Here is an 18,453-nt window from a genome sequence, read left to right on the forward strand (position 1 = left end):
GGACAAGGAGTTGGCTGAGCAGCCTCAGGGGACCTCCAGACCCTAGGCTAGGGGCAGGGAGGCCCACAAGTGCAGTAGCAGAACCCAGAGGTGTGGGAAGAGGTTAGTGCCTAAGGTCCTTGTAGCACTTCAACAGGTAAGCTCTACCATATCCATTAAACACGGCTGTCAAGGAAAGGCCCCACCCATTGCCATAAGGGCATGTGGTGCCAGGGAGGAAGGCAACCTCCATGACTTGACTTGGGAGAAACCTGGGAAGGGATCTCCATTCCTTAGAAACACCACCCCCCCTATCCCGTCCCACAACTGGGAGGATGGGGCAGCGATGGGAGTAGAAAGTGCTCACTGTGTTCAATAGCCTCTCGGAAGAGCACCAGCTGCATTGGCACGACAGTGGGTGACAGGTTGTACTCATTGAGGGCCGTCTCCATGGCTGTTTTCAGTACTGACAGGTCAGTCAGGTCTTCATATACCTTGGGCTCCTTCAGGAAGTCCCCTGGGCCATAGGAAGAGAGAGTCAGAGCCTGAAACACCTAGTACTCCCCAGACCTCCCCTCAGGGTCCTGAGAATTGGGACTCCCTGCCCCGACTCCCGTTCTAACACCAGTATCCTGAGAGTCTCCAGCATACATTAGCCCCAGCTCCTGGCTCACCAAAGATGGGAGAACGTTTGTTGGGACAGAGATTATGAAATGTGAGGTCAAAGAAGGAGCCAAGCTTGTCACTTATGATGCCTAGGAAAGCTTCCATGTCTGTTGCATCAACCAGCCGGTCAGAGAAGACTCTGTTGGGAGGGAGGTGGAATATGATCTTGGATTAAAGAGAATGGCCTTGTGGAAATAACCTAAATGTCCATCAACAGGTGAATGGATAAACCAAATGTGGTACATCCATACGATGGACTATTTATTACTCAGCCATATAGAGAAATGAAGTCCTGATACATGTCACAACATGGAGGGACCTTGAAAACATTACGTTGAGTGCAATAATTCAATCACAAAAGGACTAATACTGCGTGAACTCACATACAGGCAAATATATAGAAACCAAAGCTTATTAGAGGTTACCAGGGGTGGTAGGGAGTCGGGGGGAGGGGTTACTGTTTAGGGAGCACTGAGTTTACATTAATGGTGGTGCAGTAATTTGGAAAAGGATGGTGGTAATAGTTGCACAACATGAAGAATGTAACCAGTGTAAAAAGTATTGAGTTATACATGGAAGGTCAGCTCAACTGGACTGGACCAAAAGCAAAGAAGTTTCCGGGATAAATTGAATGCTTCAAAGGTCAGCAGAGCAAGGGCGGGGGTTTGGGGACCATGGTTTAAGGGGACTTCTAAGTCAATTGGCAAAATAATTCTATTATGAAAACATTCTGCATCCCACTTTGAAATGTGGTATCTGGGGTCTTAAATGCTAACAAGCGGCCATCTAAGATGCATCAATTGGTCTCAACCCACCTGGAGCAAAGGAGAATGAAGAATACCAAGGTCACACGATAACTAAGAGCCCAAGAGACAGAAAGGGCCACATGAACCAGAGACCTACATCATCCCGAGACCAGAAGAACTAGTTGGTGCCTGGCCACAATCGATGACTGCCCTGACAGGGAGCACGACGGAGAACCCCTGAGGGAGCAGGAGATCAGTGGGATGCAGACCCCAAATTCTCACAAAAAGACCATACTTAATGGTCTGACTGAGACTAGAGGAATCCCGGCGGTCATGGTCCCCAAACCTTCTGTTGGCCCAGGACAGGAACCATTCCCGAAGACAACTCATCAGACATGAAAGGGACTGGACAGTGGGTAGGAGAGAGATGCTGATGAAGAGTGAGCTAATTATATCAGGTGGACACTTGAGACTGTGTTGGCATCTCCTGTCTGGAGGGGGGATGGGAGGATAGAGAGAGTTGGAAGCTGGCGAAATTGTCACGAAAGGAGAGACTGGAAGGGCTGACTCATTAGGGGGAGAGCAAGTGGGAGTACGGAGTAAGGTGTATATAAACTTATATGTGACACTCTGACTTGATTTGTAAACGTTCACTTGAAGCTCAATAAAAGTTAATAAAAAAAAATTCAAAAAAAAAAGTATTGAGTTGGAAAATATTTTGTTATGTACATTTTTCCAACAATTGAATAAAAAAGAAAGAGGGAGAGAGAGAATGGCCCTGCAGAAGGGAGTGTCGGGCCAGTGGGGGAAGGCAGGGGTTGGAGAGGCAAAGCTGAGGAAGCTTGCGTCTGGCCAGGGCTTGGGCATCTCACCGGAAGCACTCATGGATCCACAGGCGCGTAATGCTGGACTTGGTGTCATGGAAGTCCTTGTTGGCTCTCAGCATGCCCTGGAACACCTGGGGGAGAGAAGTGACCATTGGGATAGAGAGAGGGAAGGGATTCCCTCCACAAGTTTTCACACTAAAGCCAGGGAAAGTGGCATTCGAGGATGGGGGTGGTTTTCGTGGTATGACACGCTGTTGGGGGTCTCTGGGTGATGCAAATGGTTAACTGCTAACTGAAAGGCTGGCAATTCAAATCCATCCAGAGGCACCTCAGAGAAAAAGGCCTGGTGATCTACTTCTGAAAAACCAGCCATTGAAAACCCTACAGAGCACAGATCTGCTCTGACACACACAGGGCCCTCGTGAGTCAGAGTGCACTCAACAGCAGCTGGTGGTTAAATATGACCTTAAATCCCAAGGCTTATTTTGAGAAGAGAAGGCTCCACGGAGGCTACGCCAGGGCCCGAGGGCAAGTCAGACTGAGCTTCACCTTGGAGATGTCTCGAAGGTTGAAGAGGTAATGGATCTTGGCGGGCGTGGGCAGGAAGCGTTGTACCACAGTGTTGTACACATCTAAGGTGGCTTCAGTCACCACATTCCCAATGGGCTTCACTTCTTCCTCAAAGTCCTGAAGCTTCTGATTGATCATGGTGCCAAATATTCGGATGATCTGGGATTCCTAGAAAGAGGCCCTCAGATTCACTTTCCAAGGTTCCTGGCCTTTCAGCCAAGGCCAGGACTAGGGTGAGGCCAGCAAGGCACTCACCTCCCACATAAAATTTAAGGGAGCCCCAAAAACTCGGTAGTCAAGGTAAATAATAATGTAATGCAATATTAAAAAATAATAATAATAATGCCTAAAAAAAATCCATGAACAAAATAGCATTTTAAATGAAGGCAAGACCAGTATTATTTTTGATTTTTCCTTTTGCCTCAGGCTCCTGAATGGCTCGGCACAGTGCTGCACTCATCCTGCATTTATTTAAAACTTTGGTATTTTGCTTGTCAATTTTTTGCACTAACTTTGATTTAAAAAAAATATTGCGTTAAAATATTTTTTATCTTGGTTACTGAGTTTTTTGGTGTCCCCTTCAATTCTGTGCCTAAGGTGAGTGCCTCTCTTGCCTTCCCTAGTCCTGGCACTGCTTTCAGCTCCCAGCTTTGTAGGCTCGACTTCTTCGTCTGTGTGGGCCCCACTGCATCCTCCATCTATCCATCCAGAGGAAGCAATCTACGCTTGCACCCTGCAGCTGTCCCAGCTCAGGAGACAGTCAAGTCTCTTACAGATAGCAGCCTCACCTCCATACACTGTAGCTCCTTGTAACAACTCTTCTCAGGGGTCTCTCAGCACCACCCTTGCTCCACCCCCTTATTCTGGGCAACAGGGATGGTTCTGCCTTCTGCATGCATCTCCTCCAGGCCCACCTTGTTTTCCCCCCGTCAGCCCCACCTCCCCCCGCCAGCCCTGGTCCACCCTCACTGTGGGGAAGGTCATGTTGATGATGTTGAAACGACTCTGTAGCCTTGGGGAGATGATAGTCCGTCCACCACCTGGAGGGCCCATGGCAGCCATCAGGAACATGTCCTAGAGAGCAAAGACAGGTTGGGGCAGAGAAAGAGATGGGCAGAGGAATGAGATGAGGCCCAAGACAGGCAGGATGTTAAAGGAGCCAGGGGGAAGACAGTAAATGAGGGACAAAAGGGAAGAGGGACAGGACAGAAAAATAATGGGGGGAGAAGGGCAGGGAAAGGAGAAGTGAGGGAAGCAATTAGGAAATGGTGCTTTGTTTTTTAAATTATTAAAGTATAGGTAGTCCCCGACTTGTGACATATTTGAGTTAGGACAAACCACACTTAAGACCATCTTGTTTTTTTTTTTTTTTTTGGTACATCTTACTGGTAGTAAATATACTACCACATACATGGTTGCAGCAGGTGGTTCGCTGAGGTTATCATTCTCAGATGCTCACCTGCAGATGCTCAGTGTTATGATTTACTGCTCAAAACACTGCTGCGTAGCAGGCTGTGGCAATAATAATGAAAAGGAAAAGAAAAATGAGGTATCTGATTTATATCAGAACTGACTCACGATGGAGTCATCAGAACAGAACCCCGTCATAAGTCAGGGACTACCTGTAATGCACTTATCTTCATTTTATCATTGTAATCCATGTAACCCAAATTAGAAAATACAGATAAGTAAAAAAAAAGCATTTTGATGATGTCTTCTAGACTTTCTCTTTTTCTCTTTTTTATGTGTGTACGTGTGCACGCATGCACACACACACATTCTTTCTTAGAAACATATGAATATATTGTTGAGCGGGCTTTTCACCCTGAGGGCCAGACAGAGGTGCACCACAGAAATCAGGATGGGATAGCAGCTGCCCCTTGGTTAAGGAATGAGAAATAAACAAAATGCTCAAAAATCCATTGGGGGAGGGGGATGGGAGGGTAGAGAGGGTTGGAAGCTGGCAAAATTGTCACGAAAGAAGAGACTGGAAGGGCTGACTCACTGGGGGAGAGCAAGTGGGAGTATGGAGTAAGGTGTACATAAACTTATATGTGACAGACTGACTTGATTTGTAAACGTTCACTTGAAGCTCAATAAAAATTAAAAAAAAAAAAAAATCCACCGGGGAAGTGCCGGGCCTGAAGGGAACTGCCTGGGTCCTGGGTGGGAGCACAGAACCAATACCACGGAGATGGTCACCCCAATAATGGGAGGCAGAGAGGTACCAAGACGGGGAGTCAGAGGACCCAGGCTCCTAGAAGTTCTGGGGTGAGAATCAGGTTGGTATGCAAGCGTGGTGTAAGGGACCTGAAAAAGGGGTGGAAGTTGGAGAACAGGATCCTTTGGGCATTAAATTTAGGGCAGGGCCAGTGGGGAAAGTTAATAAAAGGAGATGATGACGTAGGAGCCAGATGTCTGGGTCCTGAGGAAGAGGCAGGATACCCCGCATGGTGAGGAAAACTGGGATTATAGGGTTTTTATCCTGTAGTCCCAGTGGAGTGGGGACTAAGCCTGTCATGAGAAGGAACAGAGGCCTGAAGAGCAGACTGTTGGGATGCTTACTCGAATGTGCTTGACGGTCTGTTTCGAACGATCGTACCAAAAGCCATAGTCAATCCAGAGGCGAATCAGCTCCAGGGGTGGCTGGGACCCAAACAAGTCCTTAGCTGGCATATTCAGGTCATCCATGAAGGTGATCATGCTTTTGCCCCCAAATGGCACATAGACACCCTTGGTTCGCTTCTCCACCCTGCTCTCGATGATGCCCTGCACGTTATTGGATGTAGTCTGGTGAAAAAGGGACAGAATGAATGCTTGGGTTCTCCAAGAGGAATCTGGGTTTAGAGAGGAGCTCAAGGCAGAAACTTGGACCCCAGGGGCAAGTAGAAGGCAGGGAGAGAGCAGGGAGCTGGTGGTCTGGCTCCCTGGGTCCTGCAACTCACCTGAGCAGACATGTTGACAATAAGCACTGACCACTGGCTAGAGGGCAAGGACTGCAGAACACTCTGGGCAATGGATGTCTTCCCAGTTCCCACAGGACCAACGAGCAGGATGGGATTCTGGCTGGACACCAAAGCGCTCACCAGGTAGTTGTATCGAACAGTGTCAATGGTCGGCACCATAATCTTATAGAAGGGGGCGCTAGGAAAGGAAAGGAACTGTTTCTCAAGGATCACTGGCTCACTCCTTTCTAACTCCCACTTCATTCTACCTCCCAATAACAATTTTAAAAAGCCATTATCTCTGGTACTACAGCTCTCTAATCACCAACCCTGCCTCCCATGGGGCCCAAGGATCAGGCTTTCTCCTTAAGGACCCTAGATCCTACTTCCTGTACCCAAGAATCATCTCTTCTCTGAGATCCAGTCTTTCCTTTCTACAGCTCACTTTGGTTTCTTGGCCCTCTCTCTCTTGCCACATCTCCCCTCCACCACAGACCCAAGCCCCACCCACAGCCCAGGCCGTGCTCTCACTTTGGAGGGTAGCGCCAACTTTTAGGGAGCTTTTCCTCAAATGATGTCCAACTCCGCATCTTGGGGTCCACAAAATACTCATACACAGTGTCCTGAGGAGAGGTATGTGTGTCAGGTAACAAAGCCTTCCTTTAGCTGTCCTCAGCCCAATAAAGGACTCCCAAGCTATGGCTGGAAGAAAGGGAGGCTGGAACTTGAACAGGGCCTAAGGATCATGGATACCTGTGAGTTCTGGAAAAATAGAACATCTGGGTCTCTGGGTGCCCTGACCTTATTGGGAAAGGAGCCCTCAATCTCTCGGAGGTAACTGTCAATCTTCTTGCGGCCCTCCTCATCCACAGAGGCACACACAGACCAGATCATGCTGAACACAAATGTCATCTCGACCATGGAGGCATAGTTTTCACCATCAGCTGGGTTTACCTGGGAAGGAAGAAGAGAAAATACTTTGGCAGATCATCACAAAGGTTCCGGGTTTTTCTCCCTCCCTGGTTCTATTTGGAAAACCACATGGTATAAATAAACCTGAATCTAAAAGATTTAGATAAACTTGAAACTCCTTGTAGCTCAGTGCTTGCCCTGACTTTCCTCTCTGTGAAATGTTAAAGACACAGCAGAGATCCAGCCACACCATTTCCAATGTGGAGAAGTGCTCATGTGTCATCAAGGAGACAAGTCCAAACACATTTGTGGTAGACTTCTTTGTACTTGCAAAAAAAAACTGGAGATGACATAAATGTCCATCAGTAGAGGAATGAAAAATAAAATGTCTGTTCTGCTGTGGAATAGCATATAGCCATTAAAAGCAGTAGTTTAACCTTACAATTCCAGCAAATAGAAAAAGAGCAGCAAAAAAAAAAAAAAAAAAAAAAAGCCCAGAGTCGCTAGAAGAAAGGAAGTAATAAAGATTAAAGGATAAATAAATGAAACAGAAAAACAATAGAAGAATCAACAAGACTAGAAGTTGGTTCTTTGAAAGGATTGATAAAATCGACAAACCACTGGCCCAAATGACAGAGGAAAAGAACAAGATGCAAATAACACAAATCATGAGATGGGTGACATTACAGCAGAACCAAGTGAAATAAAAAGGATCATAAGAAAGTACTAGAAACTGGTGGCGTAGTGGTTAAGTGTGACTGCACCTAATCAAAAGATTGGCAGTTCAAATCCACCAGGTGCTCCTTGGAAACTCTATGGGGCAGTTCTACTCTCTGTCCTATAGGGTCACTTTGAGTCTAAATCGACTCAACGGCAGTGGGTTTGCCTTTTTTTTTTTAAGAGAGTACTATGAAGAACTGTACTTCAACAGATTTGAAAACCTAGAAGAAATGGATGAATTTCTAGAAACACACTACCTACCTAAACTAACACAAACTGAGGTAGAAAATTTGAACAGACCCGTAACCAAAGAGGAAATTGAAGAGGTCATTAAAAAAAAACTTCCAATAAACAAAAGCCCTGGCCCAGATGGCTTCACTGGAGAATTCTACCAAACATTCAGAGAACAGCTAACACCACTTCTACTCAAGCTATTCCAGAACATAGAAAAGGATGGAATGCTCCCAAATTCATTCTATGAAGCAAGTATAACTCTGAAACCAAAGCCAGGCAAAGACACCACTAAGATAGAAAATTATAGGCCAATATCCCTCATGAATATAGACGTAAAAGTTCTCTACAAAATCCTAGCCAATAGAATCCAACAACATGTAAAAAAAAACATCATGACCAAGTGGGATTCATACCAGGTATGCAACAATGGTTCAACATCAGAAAATCAATAAACATAATCCACCACATAAATAAAACAAAAGAACCACATGATCATATCAATCAATGCAGAAAAGGCATTTGATAAAATCCAATACCCATTCCTGATAAAAACACTCAGCAAAATGGGAATAGAAGGGAAATTCCTCAACATAATTAAGTGAATCTATACGAAACCAGCAGCCAACATTATTCTCAATGGAGAGAGAGACTGAAAGCATTTCCCTTGAGAATAGGAACCAGCAAAGGTGTTCTTTTTTACTGCTTTTATTCAACATTGTACTGGAAGTCCTAGCCAGAGCAATAAGACAAGAAAGGGAAATTAAAAGGCACCCAAATTTGTAAGGAAGAAGTAAAACTATCCCCATTTACAGATGATATGATCCTATACGTAGAAAATCCCAGATATTCCACAAGAAAGCTATGGGAACTAATAGAACGATTCAGCAAAGTGGTACGGTAAAAGATCAACATACAAAAATCAGTTGGATTCCTCTACACTAATGAAGAGAACTCCTAAAAGGAAATCAGGAAAACAATATCATTTACAATAGCCCCCCAAAAGAGAAAATACTTGGTAATAAACCTAACCATGGATGTAAAAGACTTATACAAAGAAAACTACAAAACACTATAGCAAGAAACCAAAAGAGACCTACATAAATGGGAAAATATACCATGCTCATGGATAGGAAGACTTAACATTGTGAAAATGTCAATACTACCTAAAGCAATCTATAGATATAATGCAATCTCTATCCAGATTCCATCAACATTCTTTAACGAGATGGAAAAACTAATCACCCTTTATATGGAAAAGAAACAGGCCCCAGATAAGCAAAGCACTACTGAAGAAGAAAAACAAAGTAGGAGGCCTCACACTCCCCGATCTCAGAATCTGCCTTATAGCCACAGTAGTCAAACAGCCTGGCACCGGTACAACGAAAGACATATAGACCAATGGAACAGAACTGAGAAGCCAGAAATAAATCCATCCACCTATGGAGAGTTGATCTTCAACAAAGGGCTGGAATCCATTAAATGGGGCAAGAGATAGTCTCTTTAACAAATGGTGCTGGCAAAACCGGATATCTATTTGCAGAAAAATCAAACAGGATCTATACCTTACACCATACACAAAAACTAACTCAAGATAGATCAAAGATCTAAATGTAAAACCTAAAACTATAAAGGCCGTGGAAGGAAAAATTGGGCCAAACCTAAGGGCCCCAGTTTATCACATAAATAGACTATCAAACATAATTAAAAATGCAGAAACAGCAGCAAATAAACTAGATGGCTGGGACCTCCTAAAAATTAAATACTTAACGTGCATTAAAAGACTTCTCCAAAACAGTAAAAGGAGAACCTACAGACTGGGAAAAAAACTTCTGGCAACAACACGTCTGACAAGGGATTAATCTCTAAAATTTATGGGAAATTTCAACACCTCAACAACAAAAAGACAAACAACCCAACTGAAAAATGGACTAAGAACATGAACAGATACTTCACCGAAAAAGACATTCAGGAGGCCAACAAATACATGAAGAGATGCTGGCAACCATTAGCCATTCTAAAACCAAAAAACCAAACCCACTGCCGTCAAGTTGATTCCAACTCACAGAGACCCTATAAGACAGAGTAGAACTGCCCCATAGAATTCCAAGGAGAGAGACACAAATCAAAACTACAGTGAGATACCATCTCACGCCGGTAATAATGGCACGGATTTAAAACAAAAAAAGCTGTGGTCAGCGCTCATTGTTAACACATCTGCTCAGGTGTGCTACAGGACCCGGGGAGCCAAACCGCCAGCTCCCTGCTCTCTCCCTGCCTTCTACTTGCCTCTGGGGTCCAAGTTCCTGCTTTGAGCTCCTCTATAAACCCAGATTCCTCTTGAAGAACCCAAGCATTCATTCTGTCCCTTTTTCACCAGACTACATCCAATAACGTGCAGGGCATCATCGAGAGCAGGGTGGAGATGTGAACCAAGGGTGTCTATGTGCCATTTGGGGGCAAAAGCATGATCACCGTCATGGATAACCTGAATCTGCCAGCCAAGGACATATTTGGGTCCCAACCACCCGTGAAGCTGATTCGCCTCTGGATTGACTATGACTTTTGGTACGATCTTTTGAAACAGACCATCAAGCAGATTCGAGTAAGCATCCCAACAGTCTGCTCTTCAGGCCTCTGTTCTCTCGCATTATAGGCTCAGCCCCCACTCCACTGGGAACCCAGGATACAATTCTACAATCCAGGAGTATACCAGGATTGGGGGAAAGAGTGATCAAAAAGGATTTTAGCTTTATATGAAATATTTTAATTTTTAGAAAGGAAAGTAGGTTCAACTATCACTTGATAATTAAAAATATACCAACTTAAAAGAAACAGCATGTTTAGAGCTCATGTTCTCCACCCCTAACTCAAAGGACACAGGAGAGATGCTGTCTTCTTATTGATGGGTACATGGAGCCCATGGGGCCTTCTAGTCCCTGCCAGGCCTCCTCAGGAAAAACAGCCAACAGACAACTAACTCAGCACTAAGTGTATCATCTCTAACCTACTGTGTGAAACAGCCACAGACTTGTGGGCGAGGAACTCCTGAGGATGGGCTCTGAGTTAAGATACCTAGAACTGTAATTAATGTGGTATCCAGGATGCTGTCTAATCTAGAATACTGGACTTGGTCTTAGAGTAAGCCTCAATCCTCAAAATATTGGTAGGAAACGATGTTGAGGCTCTATCGTCTACCATATTCTACACAGAATCCTTAGCTTGTCCTTCCAGCTCACCCCAACACACTATACAGCTCACCACCCCCATGGTTGCGTGCTCTCCTTGGCGTCTTTGCTGCACAGGAACATCACCACCCTGTCCTGCCCACCCAGGACTGACGGACATGCCTCTGTGTTTTTGCAAAGGCCATTCCCTTTAGCAGGAACGCCCTCCTCTCTCTGTTCTGTCCATCAGTGTTCTTCACCTTCTTGAAAATCCTGCTGTAGTTGCTGCTCACCCAGGAAGCCTTCCCCTACCCAGCCAGCCCTCCTTAGTACCTTTGTGCCAATAGCACTTGCATTAATGTCCTTTTTCAACACATTACCTTGCAAGTTCATCTACATATTTTTAATTTATATTAACTGTACAAGGGATAACATAAACTGCTATAGATCATCATAGTTGTTAATTACATATTATTGTTTTATTTATCAAGCAATATATTTAAAAACAATATAAACCAGTTTTAGGTAGTGATTTAATCTCAACAGAAAAGATGGATTCTTGATCCTTAGTCCGTAATTCTAAACTGAACAAAATTTGGGCCTGCAATAGAAATTAATATGACATTTTCTAAAACCCCTCATCAGATTAAACTGGGAACTCCTTCCAGCAGAAACTGTATCCAAGGCCTCACATATACTAAGGCTTAATATTTACATTTTGAAAGAATGGAGAAATGAAGAACCAAATGAACTATCCTCGGCTCCCAAAATATGGGCGGGAGATTATAGTGAGTTCCCACTGTGTACTCTATTCAATTTAGAATCCTTAATCTGGCCTTCCAGACACACACACACACACACACACAGACCCCCGCCGTACTGCCTCCACGCCCATCTGTCTATTCCTTGGAGTCTGCTCCACACAAGCCTGGTGTTCAGTCTGTGTCTCAGATATCCCCGTTCTCTGACACCTTCCCTGAGAGGTGCCATGATCCCTTTCTGCCCTGGCTCTGGTCTGTGTTCCTCTGCTTACCCCATTCTCTGGTGTGGCCAGGGCCGAGTACAGCTTGCAGAGGGAGATGATGCCACTGTATTCAGGAACTGGCACCAGCTCATTGCAATTGTCCTTCTTAAAGGCCTGCATCTTGTTGATGAACTTCTCAAACATGCGCTGAAGGGGCTCCATCTCAGCCTAGTATTAAATAAGGAACTCTTTATTCACTCTTGTGCCCCATAGGCCACCCTGATTACTTCCCCTCTGCTCAATTCCCTTCCTACCTTTGGCCTCTTCTCCAGCCACGACTGAACGTAGGGCTTCCAGCCCAGGTCAACATAGTCGGTATAGACCATCCCGCAGCGCGATACAGTGGCCGGAGAAGCCACTGCCAAGTTCTCCACTTCAAACAGGAGAGAAACCTAAAGACACAGTTTGTCAGAACCTCATCTTTCCCTTCATCCCCCACCTAGCACTACTAATAAAAACTCTACAGAACTCTGACGTCCTAAGGTGTCTCTATCAACTACAAAGTGCGGCATGGTGAATTAAGACCTGAGGTTCGCAGATGATTTGCTTTTTAAAATAAATGAGAGCATATTCAAGGTTAACCTGAAAATATCACTCTCTTACTTGCCCTGTTTGAGTGGGAGGAAAAGAGTTGGCTTCACAGGCAGTGGATTCATAACCCTGGTACACACGTCAGCAGAACGGTGCTGAGAGCTGCTTTCGTCTACACAGTGCTTCTTAGTACACAAGGTACTTTTCTACATGATGGTTCTCAACATCCATCACAGACAGTGTTTTTCCTTCAGCCATGAGTTTCCCTGAATCCAGGCATCCTCCTCTTCAGCTCTCTCCTGTAGCACTTACTCTTCTCGTAGAGTTCTGGTGCTCCTCCCCTCGGTCCCCAGCTTATCCCTCCAGCTGCTACCGCTGTGGGGCCATGGCTGGCCGACTGTACCCCATACCTGCTCAGGCATTGCAATGCGCTCTCCATTGATGAGGGTCAGCACTTTGTTATCATCCATGACTGAGTTCATGCTCTCAATCCACAGTGTGTCCACAGGGCCATCAAAAACAATCCACTTCTCATCAGGTTTCTCATCTAAGCAGAATATGGATGATACAAACCCAAGAGCCTCATCACCTAGCCCTCCCTCCACACTGGGGCTCCTCAAGATGCCAGCACATGGCTGCTCATGCCCAGCATTCCCCAAGCTTTCCTCACCCAAATTTGAGCCTCTCATCCCCAAGCTTCCCACCCCCTCAGAAGATTCAGGCATCTGCCCTCCATACCCAATGGTCCTTTGGGTACCTGCACATGCTGTCCTCATGACACTGGACAAGACACCATCTGTCCATTCATTAGTGTTGAGGTCATATTCCCCATAGAGCTCCCCCAGGGACAAGGCCTTGGGGTTCAACGGGAACTCCTAAAAATGGCATAGGAAGGGGGTTTTTGAGCTGCTGGCAGGCAAAACTTCCAAGATGTCCTGATACTTCTAGCCCTCCTCTTAGGTGTTCAGCCCTTCTCTTTCTACTTTCTCACAGCCTCCTGGAAACAAGGCACATCCCACCTAGCCTGCACTCCCCGCCCTCACACCTGGGGATTCTTGCCCCCAACCCCCACAGTCTTCCTGCTACTTAAGTCCCTGCCACTGGCTTCATTGTCCTAGCTCCATACTTTAACAATGTTGAAGTTGGGGTCTCCAGCGCGGCTGAGGGAAGTCAAGGACAGCTGCAGAATTTGCCAAGAGGCAGTCTTGCCACTGCCCGTGCAGCCCACAATCATCGTGGAGTGGCGGGAGTTCTTGGTTTCATACAGCTGGATAACCTTGGTGAGGGTGAATGGTGTGGGCTGCAGGCCCATATCTCTAACCTCCTGCTCAATGACCTCCCGTAGCTGAAGGAAGAGAAAATGAAGGAAGTAGAAGACAAAGGGTGCGACCTGCGAAGAACTTCAAAATCTCCCCAATGTGCAGGAGGATAATGTTCAAATTGTTAAAAAATGGCACCAGGGCCCCTTGAACAGTAGTAATTGTTCATTCACTGGAAGTTGGCCAATTGCATGGTGCAGAGATTGGGCTCTGGAGTCAGCCAGCCTGGGTCCCCAGCTTTCAGCTATGTGACCCTGAGAAAGTGACTTCTCTCTGAGCCTCAGCTTCTGCATCAGTTAAATGGAAGTAATGATACTTTCCTTGTAGGGTTGTTGTATTAAATAAGATAGTCAATATAAAGCACAACATCTGACATGTAGCTCTAAACATTTTTTCTATTATTAATCAACAAATATTCATTAACCCTCTACGGTACCTGCCAAGCACTGTGCTAGGTGCTGGGGATACAGCTGAGAACAACAGAGTTCATTCAGTTGTGCGCTTAGCCTGGTAGGACTAAGACGTGTTAGGCTGCTAACCGAAAGGTTGGCAGTTTGAACCCACCCAGTGGCTCTGCAGGAGAAAGACCTGTCCATCTTCTCTCGTAAAGATTACAGCCTAGAAAACTCTATGGAGCAGTTCTACTCTGTCACATAGGCTCTCTCCTAACAATAATAACATAGAACCATGACGGATTTAGATCAGTCCCACATTTATAAACATATAGTCAATACAACTAAATTAATTTGAAATAGATGCAAGATCTTGTATCTCACAAACACCACTAAGAGGACTCACCATTACTACTTCTTCCCGCTGTGTGAGAATTCGTTTTACTGGTACGTGTGTACGTGTGTGTATGCATGTTTACCATCACGCCACCAGTTTAATATGTCACATTTTCTATTTCATTCAGCTAAAATGTTTTCTAATTAATATCTTCTTTGACCCATGAGTTATTTAGAATTGTATTACTTAATTTTCAAATATTTGGGCTTTTTCTAATTATATTTTGTTACTGGTTTCTGAGGTCAGAGATCCTGCTCTGGATAACTTCAATCATTTGAAATGAGACTTAAACACTTAGTAACCCAGCATGTGGTCAGTTTTGGTAAAGGTTCCATGTGCACTGGAAAAAGGTGTGTATCTGCAATTGCTGGATGCAGGGTTCTATATGTGTCAGGTCAAATCTGTTAAAAGTATTCAAATCTATATCTTTATGAATTTTTTGTCTGCTTGCTTTATCAGTTTCTGAGAGAAGTATGTTAAAATCTCCCACTAGGATTTTGGATTTATCTGTTTTGCCATTTCATTCTGTCAATTTTGTTTTATGCATTTTGTAGCTGTATTATTAAGTCCACATAAATTTAGAGTTGTTCTATCTTTCTATGGATTCGCCCATTTATCATTAGGAAATACCCTCCTTTACCTTTGATATTTCTTTTTGCCCTAGCCTTTGCCTGGTATCAGTATAGTTACAACATTTTGATCAGAAAATGTGGTTCAAAAAACTTCTTTGCAATTTTTGAGGCAGATTTATGGCCTTGACATAAATGTTCCATTTGCACTTGAGCCGAAAGATTTTTGAATGCAATGATCTATATTATTATTATTATATACTATTATTAAATCAAGGTTGGCAATTGTATTGTCCAAATCTTCTATAACCTAACTGATTTTTAGTCAGCTCAATCAGTTAGTTACTGAGAGAAATGTGTTAAGGTCTCCACCATGGTGGTAGATTTGTCTTTTCCTCTTTGTAATTCTGCAAAAGTCTGCAGAAGTCTGAGGCTACATTACTAATTGTTTTATTTTCATGGTGAATTGATCATTTTATTATTAGTACAAAATGACCTCTTTATTTCTACTAATGTTTTTTGCCTTAAAGTTATTTTGCTGATATTGCTACCCCAGCTTTCCTTTAATTATTATTTGCCCAATATGTCTTTTCTACCTTTGACTCTTAACCCTTTGCTTTATATGTTAGGTGTGTCTCATGTAAACAATACTTAGTATTATGATAATAACGTATACTATTCAATGTATGCTATGATTACCGTTCCTTTCCTGCATAGCCTTTTTTTTTTTTTTTCTTCTCTAAGGTTTAACAGTGGCTGTGTTTTTGTTTGCTTGGTTTTTAATATAGTTATAACTAACTCAACTTCAAACTGTCTGCAAGTTGACTAAATCTTTCAAAATGTTTATTCACATCAGGTATCTATTTCTTCTTCTTAAGGAAGTCCTCCCAAAGCCTTTGGATTTGCTCCAACTTGGATTGTTTTCTCTCTTTGCCCAGTGCACAATTGTCATTCTAAGAATTACTTTCGCCTCTCCCTTATACCAAATCTTCTGTTTTCTGTGCCCTCTATTTTCTTCTTTCTTGGTATGCTCCTGCATTTTGATAGAGCACATCCTTTAGTAGCTTTCTAAGATAGGATATATTGGAGGGTTTTTTTTTTCCTTTTGGAGCGAGACAGTCTGAATATCTAAAAATGTCTCTGATCTTATCTCCTACATGACAGGTTGGCTGGGTATAGAATTCAAGGTTAGAAATTATTTTGCTTCAGAATTTTGAAAGCTTCCCTATTGTTTATAGATTCAATATTGCTATTGAGAAGTTCAACATTCTGATTTTTTTTGCCATTTTTTTATATTGTGCTTTAGAGGAAGGTTTACAGAGCAAATTAGTTTCTCCTTAAACAATTAATATGCATATTGTTTTGTGACATCGGTTGCTAACCCCATGATGTGTCAACATTCTCCCCTTCTTGACCTTGGGTTCCCCCTTACCAGCTTTCCCGTCCCCTCCTGCCTTCTCATCCTCGCCCCTAGGCTGATGTGCCCATTTAGTCTCGTTTTGTTTTATGGACCTGTCTAATCTTTGGCTGAAGGGTGAACCTCAGGAGTGACTTCAGTACTAAGTTAAAAAGATGTCTGGGGGCCATACTCTCCAGGTTTCTCCAGTCTCTGTCAGACCAATAAGTTCGCAACATTCTGATTCTTGATCTTTTGTATGTCACCTCTTTTTTTTTGTAACCCTTTTTGGAAGCTTGTTAAATTTTCTCCTTGTCCTACCGTTTTGAAATTTCACAATGATGGACCTTGGGAACGATTTATTTTATCCATTTGCTGTGCTCGTCAGAGATCATTTGTGGACCCTTTAATCTTGGAAACTTATATCCTCAGTTCTACAGATTCTTCAGGAATTATTTTTTATCTTTCACTCCCCTCCATTTTCTCTGTTCTTCCTTTTTAGAAACCCTAGTGGCATAGTGGTTAAGTGCTACGGCTGTTAACCAAGAGGTCGGCAGTTCGAATCCACCAGGCACTCCTTGGAAACTCTACGGGGCCGTTCTACTCTGTCCTTTAGGGTCACTATGAGTCAGAATTTACTCGACGGCAGTGGGTTATTATTTGGATATTGTCCTTTCTAGACTGGATTTTCAGTCTTATCTCTTTTCCCCTTTTGCTCTATTCTCTGGAATATTTTTTTCTTTTTTAAATAGCATTTCACTTGTATCACGAATACAATGTATTAATCTTATCTCTGAGAATACTAGTGGTAGATTTTTTAGAAAATTTTCTCATCTCTGCATTATCTATTTTCTCTAATTTTTTTCCTATTTGTTTTCCACTTCTTTCATGTTAGAGGCTTTCCTCAGTTGTCTGGTCAGCCTTAGTTTTCTGCTCATATATAAAGGTGAAGAACTAAAAAGCTGAATGAAAGCAAAGTAGTTATTTTTTAAATTCTGTGGTTATTAGTTGCAATATCTGAAGTCTTTGTGGATTTTTTTTTTTTTTTTTTTTGGTGTCTGCTGTTCTGGCTTCCATTCATGGTATCTTGTTTCCTTTTGTGATTTTTTTACCATAAGCTGCTCATTTTTCTTGGACTTTTACCTGTGGGAAGTCGTTTTTTTGTCTCCTGAAGTGGAAGTAGCATTCCTCCAGAAATCATTTGCATTCTCTGCCAGTCACCTAGGGGGCACTACCAACTTGGAAATACTTAAAATTAAATTCTAAGCTTGAGTTTGTTTGGATTATACAGTAGAAATTCTAAGCTTGAAAGGTTTTGTTTTTCTTTGTTTTTGATTAAACAGGAAAATTTATAACCATAAACCATGCGAGGGTTGGCTTATGGCTAAGAAATCTCAGAGGAGATTTTTACCCCTTCTTTATTATATGTAACCTTCTAATGGCAGGGCGGTGTCTCATTTTCCCATTTACTGTGAGTGTTTTCACCTTGCGCACTGAGGTCTAATCGGAGGTTTCCTGTTACACCTCTAAACTTGGGCTGTCCCTAGGCTTTACCTCCTATGCCCAGAGCCTTAAGTTCAACAAAAATTTTCAGGGAGAACACTAGATTTGGTATTCACTTACCTCCCAGAGTCCCTGTTTTTACTTCCACTCCCCACCCCAGAATTCTTTCTTTCTTGCCAGCTTAGCAATGCATTTTACAAGATGTATTTTTATATTTTTAGTGGTTTCAGTTGAAAGACTCATCCAGAATATCTAGATTACCATGCTGCCAGAGAAGAAAGTTCCTGTACTTCCTAAAGCCCTCCTTTCCACCCTTCGATTCCACTGTTCTCACATTTCAGGCAACTCCTACCAGTCTCTCCTGAAAAAGGAGGGAAGTAGAGGCAGGAGAAGGCTAATGGGTATAGGAAAAGTGGAAAGGCCAATGGATTAGCGGTCTTAATGAAGTCAAAGGACTATTGAGTGGAAGTACTTGAGCAGTTAAGTCAGGGGGGTAGGAAGTTGTGGTCAGAGGGTAGAATGTTTGAATAGGTCTACATCATTTTACAGTCCCTTGGTG

The 18,453-nt window shown here is 43.4% G+C and overlaps 1 protein-coding gene across 8 annotated transcripts in view; it reads right to left on the minus strand.

Annotated features, from left to right (window-relative positions):
* Positions 1-18,453, minus strand: part of DNAH2 (dynein axonemal heavy chain 2) — a 137,860-nt gene that overhangs the window by 40,058 nt on the left and 79,349 nt on the right. For all 8 annotated transcript variants that reach the window (XM_049859280.1, XM_049859277.1, XM_049859276.1 and 5 more), the window contains 14 exons: positions 13,445-13,663; positions 13,076-13,193; positions 12,729-12,865; positions 12,042-12,179; positions 11,797-11,955; positions 6,535-6,687; positions 6,265-6,356; positions 5,734-5,932; positions 5,354-5,578; positions 3,758-3,862; positions 2,768-2,956; positions 2,264-2,349; positions 654-784; positions 347-496 (listed from right to left, as the gene is read on the minus strand). In XM_049859280.1, the coding sequence (XP_049715237.1) occupies positions 347-496; positions 654-784; positions 2,264-2,349; positions 2,768-2,956; positions 3,758-3,862; positions 5,354-5,578; positions 5,734-5,932; positions 6,265-6,356; positions 6,535-6,687; positions 11,797-11,955; positions 12,042-12,179; positions 12,729-12,865; positions 13,076-13,193; positions 13,445-13,663 (2,101 nt within the window). The remainder of the gene's footprint in view (positions 1-346; positions 497-653; positions 785-2,263; positions 2,350-2,767; positions 2,957-3,757; positions 3,863-5,353; positions 5,579-5,733; positions 5,933-6,264; positions 6,357-6,534; positions 6,688-11,796; positions 11,956-12,041; positions 12,180-12,728; positions 12,866-13,075; positions 13,194-13,444; positions 13,664-18,453) is intronic.

This window comes from Elephas maximus, chromosome 19 (assembly GCF_024166365.1).
Source record: "Elephas maximus indicus isolate mEleMax1 chromosome 19, mEleMax1 primary haplotype, whole genome shotgun sequence".
In the NCBI taxonomy this organism is placed as follows: Eukaryota; Metazoa; Chordata; class Mammalia; order Proboscidea; family Elephantidae; genus Elephas; species Elephas maximus.